Source organism: Oryzias melastigma, linkage group LG1 (assembly GCF_002922805.2).
Source record: "Oryzias melastigma strain HK-1 linkage group LG1, ASM292280v2, whole genome shotgun sequence".
NCBI classification, from domain to species: domain Eukaryota; kingdom Metazoa; phylum Chordata; class Actinopteri; order Beloniformes; family Adrianichthyidae; genus Oryzias; species Oryzias melastigma.
The window spans coordinates 24,703,293-24,709,292 of record NC_050512.1 but is presented as its reverse complement, the minus strand read 5'-3'; the positions used below and the strand labels follow the sequence as shown (position 1 = coordinate 24,709,292).

General features: G+C 38.4%; 1 protein-coding gene across 1 annotated transcript in view; it reads left to right on the top strand.

Annotated features, from left to right (window-relative positions):
- Positions 1-3,812, top strand: part of LOC112156908 (phosphatidylinositol 5-phosphate 4-kinase type-2 beta) — a 12,923-nt gene extending 9,111 nt beyond the window's left edge. The window contains exons 6-10 of the mRNA XM_024289270.2: positions 124-162; positions 383-496; positions 979-1,240; positions 1,329-1,432; positions 2,995-3,812. Of these exons, the coding sequence (XP_024145038.1) occupies positions 124-162; positions 383-496; positions 979-1,240; positions 1,329-1,432; positions 2,995-3,075 (600 nt within the window). The 3' untranslated portion in view covers positions 3,076-3,812. The remainder of the gene's footprint in view (positions 1-123; positions 163-382; positions 497-978; positions 1,241-1,328; positions 1,433-2,994) is intronic.
- The last annotated feature ends 2,188 nt before the right edge of the window (positions 3,813-6,000 follow it).

Here is a 6,000-nt window from a genome sequence, read left to right as displayed (position 1 = left end):
AAAACAAAAACCCCTCATTGGCTTCCACCTTTTGTCCTTTCAGAATAAAACTCCCCTGAACTCTGAGTTCAAACCCATTCTGCACCAGAGGCCGCTCTCACCTCTTTGTTTTCCAACTTTCAGGGATCGACCGTCTCCAGGGAGGCGAGCGACAAGGAGAAGGTGGGTCTTATTTCCGTGCACCGACAACTGCTGACACCCCGGGACAGAAATAAAAACACCCCCACGTCTCTAACAAGTCAACTCATCAAATGGCAGCTAAATTAGGCTGGAAGACGATGCGCTCTAATTGGAGTTTTTTTCTTTTTTATTGTGTTAAGTTGAGAACTAGCTTCAAAAGACTCAGTTGTGTTATAATTTTTATGTTAAATCTTCTCTTTAGGCAAAAGAACTTCCCACTTTTAAAGACAATGACTTCCTGAATGAAGGCCAGAAGCTGCTGATCGGAGACGACAACAAGAAGTACTTTTTGGAGAAGTTAAAACGAGATGTAGAGGTGAGGAATAAAACCCACTTTGTGTATGTGTGTGTGTGTGTGCTGAATCTAAAAACTAGGAAAATAAAAAATAAATGGCAATATTTGTAATATTCAAACTTTTTCTAAAGGTTTATTTTAATAATCTGTCAAATTTAAATAATAGTTTTTAATGAAAGTCCAAAGATGTTGAACGTCATTAAGTTTCATAAAGATGTGAAGACGTTTGCAACGAGGAAAATCCAAAAATATCAAAGAGGAAGTCGACATTTAAGCCGACTTCCCATCAACACCCGAACTGACGGAGTTTCCTGTTTTTCTTTTTCGATTCTTTCTAAAAGTCATATCTGTTATGCATTTTTTTTATTAAATGTCAAAATGTTTTCTTGCTCTTTAGTCAGATCCAAGCTTTTTTTGGTTGCCATGGTCACACGTGTGTGGGCGGAGTCTTTTAGCTTTGCTGAAATTCCTAATATATATATAATATATTTTTTTGTATTCAGTTCTTGGCCACCCTGAAGATCATGGACTACAGTCTGCTGGTGGGGATCCACGACGTGGAGCGCGCCGAGCAGGAGGAGATGGACGTGGAAGGAGCGGGGGAGGAGGAGGAGTACGAGAACGACGGCATGGGCGGAGGCGTGCTGACGGGCTCCTTCGGCACGCCCCCCGACAGTCCGGGAAACCCCCTGAACTGCGGGGGGTTCTTCGGCCCCGGGGAGTTCGACCCCTCCGTGGACGTTTACGCAATCAAGAGCCGCGACGGTGAGCGCCGTGAAACCCCGCCCCCTCCATCTGGAAAGGAGGGGTTCCAGAGGGTTTGCATTAAAGCTTAGTTCTGGTTTGGTTCCAGGTGCTGTGAAGAAGGAAGTTTACTTCATGGCGATCATCGACATCCTAACACACTACGACGCTAAGAAAAAAGCTGCACATGCTGCCAAAACTGTGAAACACGGGGTGAGTCTTCGCTGAAGAACTTTAGAAGATGTTTGGTCTCATTTCAACTGTCACTAACCTGTAACGCCACGCGATTCATGCATCAAACTCGCTGCTCGACTCTTGTCCATGTCCGGGTTCACGAGATCATTCAGAGACTCCTCCATTACGGTGAACTTCACCATCTACTGCAGGAGCTGTCAGCGGTACTTCCATCTCTGTGACCCAGCTTGACGACTTGCTGTCTCACATTCTCCTGAGGAGGGAAAAATCAGAATAAAATCAGAAGACCTTTTTATTATTGTATGAATGCAAATAAAAAAAAATATCCTGAAGTTCAGGAGACGATTGACTTAACAATGAAACTGGACGCCAGCGACTCACCAATCACGTTCGGTATGAACGAAGCCTGACATTAGGCTGTAGATTGTTACTTAAGCGTTATTTTTCTAGCGTTTGTTGGAAGCCTCTAAGCACTCTGTGCTCTGTGGCTAGCGCTCTGTGTGTGTGGCTAACGCTGTGAATTGAGATAAACGATTCACAGATCAAACCATAATTCTTTAATATATTATGTTTGAATGGTTGCTTTATGTATGTCTTCTTAGTGGATGAATGAAAATGAAAATAATGTATTTAAATGTAATCGTTTATACCTTTATCTAGAACAAGAGATCAGAATAAACTTAACATCATGTAGAGATTATTGAACTTAAAAAACTTATTGTCACTTTAAACAATTTCACACTTAAAGGTTTTTCTTTCAACTTTTTGGTTGATTTCAGCAGAAAACAAAACAATATGAATCTTAATCTCAAACAATTCTTAAAATAACTTCAGACCCTAATTAAAAAGATAAAAACAGGAACATTTCTGAGAAATCCAAAAATACTGACCATGAACTTCTTATTAATATTATAATTCATATATATTGATGTATTTTATTTAACAGTTTATCACAAAAGACACAAGTGATTTTATAGTTTCATTTGACCTATTTGGTGAATTTGATCATTTTGAAGATTGAGATGAAGCAGAAGAGAAAGAGAGAAAAGAACATTAGGAGGAAATGAAACACGAGGACGTGACATTGAGAGAATTGAACTACATGGACTTTGTGTCTTTAAAAAACAAAAAAAAACTTGTTTCATCATGTTGACAAAAACATGTGGGAAGAGAAGAACTTTCCTTCTGAAATGATACTTAGTTTTTTTTCTTCATGACGATCACTTTCCTCAGAGAGGGAAGAGCGAGAGCGAAGCGTGACATAGACGGTGCACGCACTGTAGCTGTTACCATGACAACGCAACTCGACACATTTTAAATAGTACGCGTTTTGTGAAACACAATTTAAACTAAAAATATAACAGGGAGGAAGTTCTAATAATTGATTTTTTTTTTTTTTTTTGGTAAATGACCATCATATGAGGACGATAATGCCCTTCCAGGTGTGCATTATCATACATGAATGGACTTTTGAATTTTCATAGATTTTTTTTAACAATTGAAAAGTTACAGTAAATCAAACAACATAAACAGTGGTTTTAATAAACAAACATATATTCTCTTTTCTGTTTTCTTCCCAGGCGGGGGCTGAGATCTCCACGGTGAATCCGGAGCAGTACTCCAAACGGTTCTACGAGTTCATGTCCAATATCTTGTCTTAAACTCATCTTCCAGTCGTAGGTCTGCCTAACCCAGCACCCCTAACCCGTCAGTGTAGGTCCGTCTCCACCCCCCCAACACAAACTTCCACGGCCAGCTCCGACCCGGCGGGAGGGGTCCGTCACGCCTGTTACACTCCTCCCCCCGTCTCTCTCCTCGTTCTCTCGTCGCGCCGGCACGAAAACTGTCCCACTAATGCCTTGAAGGAGCTTCAGCACTTACCGGTCCGTGGGCGGAGTCTCTCCTGTTCACCTCGCCGTTTCGGTCGGGTTGCATGACTAAACTCCTCGACTGATTCCTTTCAGAAAAAAAGAAAAGAAACTTCCTTCTGTGACGAATTGGAGCAAAAATCGAGTGCAGTCTGAAAATGCATGGCTGATGTGAACGCCAACATCCGACCCACAGAGCCCGGAGCGTCACCACCAAAACCACACAAAAAGAAAAACCAGAAAAAAATTGGTGTTTGAATGTTACGTTGCCATATTTGTTTTTGAATATTTTTCAAATTTTAACCGTGAGCTTGGTGAAGGTCAAAAAAACAAAACAACCATCCACGTGAAAAAAGGGGAATTCTGCAGCGAGTTCTTGTTTTATTACCATAAGGATCATTTTTATATCTTGTTTACATTAATGTAGCAATTTTGTGTTTGTATACAGTATTGTTTTGTTACCGACAGACATTAGGAAAAAAGGTTACTTGAAAACAACTCATTGCATATTAAAGGGAGTTTTATCTTGCTTCTGCACTGGTTTGATTTCTGTGAATCCGTGGCGATCTTTGAAAGCAGCGAAGACGGAAGTTTGATGACCTTTTACTTCATTCTGGATCATTTGATGATCAGAAAGGATCAGGAAGTGATTCAGATTCACCTCAAAACAACGCAAAAAGCCTGTCAAAATCAGAACCACCAAATCGAAGCATCATTTAGACCGGGGCTCTGCAACCTGAGGCTCTAGCTGATTGAAGAAAATTACAATATTTTTCATTTTAAAAAGTAGCCTTTTTCACCTTAATCAAAAGAAAACAGTCAGACTTTATTCAAGTCATCCACAAACATTTGAAGAATAGTACGCATCTCTCCACCAGGCTCCTGACTACAGTACCCACAATGCTCCAACAATCAATCCAGCGCTACAACTTCATAGTCATATTAAAACATTTCGACAGAGCGCCGTGTTCCACCGAACTCGAGGTCCGTAAACACAACCAGAATTCACACATACAGGATGGAAAAGCAGACTGTATCAAAGGTTTTAATGGTATCATATGGTCCGAAAAACACGGGAAGGGTCACTAATAAGCTCTGAATTATTTCTACATATGAATTTACACAAAAAACTATAAAATAAATTGTATATAGTATTTTTTTTATTTATTTCTTCCTAACGCAACATTAGCTGCATATAGATGATGCTTTTATATTGAAAGGGAGTCATGTCAAAACTTTTAACCAATTTCATATTTAGAAATAAATGTTATTATTGTAATGTTTGTTTTATTCATGCACAAAACAATAATTGATTTTTTTTATCATAACAGTAATAACAAATACAAAGGAGTGTCTTATTCTTGTAAGACTTTGTGGCTCCGACAGAGTTGTGGCTGGTGAGGAATCGACCTGTTAAATGTGAAAGTTGCAGATGATTTAGACCATTAAAGGGAAAACATTTTGACTCATGGTTCACAAAAGACAGAACAGGAGCAGATGTGTGGAGTGTTTTGGACATGTTTTTTTATTATTATTATTTAACACGGAATCTAGACAAAAAAGGGTGCTTTAATTTTGATTGAAATTTAATATCCAGCCTTTAAAACAAAACATTTGGTTTTCATTCTCATTTTAGTGCCAATTGCATCAAAGGTTTGACATCCTTCAGGGAAAAACACAAACGTGGAGAAATGCTGCATCCATACAGTGTTGCAACAATCAGAAAAACGACCGTCCAACTCAGGAAACATGCATGAATGTAAAATAACTTTCTTCATCTAAAGAAAAGGTAATGTATTTATAGAGCCCCATCTATTTTAATAAGGATTATCAATATAATTTATTCCAGCCCGTTAACACCAGAGCTCCAGTGTTAATGTTATTTAATGTACTATAACTTTTCAATTGTTGACAAGATCAATTTACGATCAATGCAGGTAGATTTTCAAGGAAAAAAAAAAACGTCTCACACTAAAACACCCACAGAGAAACGGAGTTTGAGGTTTGAGTTTGACAGTTTAATCAACAATTTACTTATTTCACATGAAAATTATAAAATGTTTTAATGCTAGCTTTGTGTGAAATTAACATTTTTCTTAGATATTTAAAAAATAAAAATTGGATTTGGTGCCCAATATTCACTTTTGATGAAATGTAGTATTTTATGAGAACCTATTTTAAGTACTTTTCATGAATTGATCGTCCTTCAGTCGAGGCTTTCACTCAGAAATGAGGCTAAAGTTATGTAAGCCTGGAACGTCTGAATAATTCATGTCAGCAGCAGCAGGAAAAGAGCGTGTAGAATAAATACCTCACTTATTTTTGAAGTGGGAAACTATTCTGCTCACAAAAATTAAAAGAGCATTTTAAAGAAACACATTAGATACATCAGATCTCAATATGAAGTTGGATATCTATACAAATAACGACAGGGCAGTGTCTTAGGAACAAAAGGATGCCAATTCTTTTAATGGAAATAGAAGTTTTCAGCCTACAGAGGGCCAATTGTGTAGACACCCTAAAATCAGAGTGAATGAAGATGTTTCAGGCTAGTCCATTTTTTCCAAAGCTTAATTTCTGCAACTCAAAATGCTTTTCAGTATCTTGTGTGGATCAAGAGGGAGAAACTTGAAATGACCTCCACATGTAACACCAGTCCTGTTTTGAGGGTTTTCTAATTGTTGCCACTGAAGTGCACCTGTTGTTAATTCCATAAAC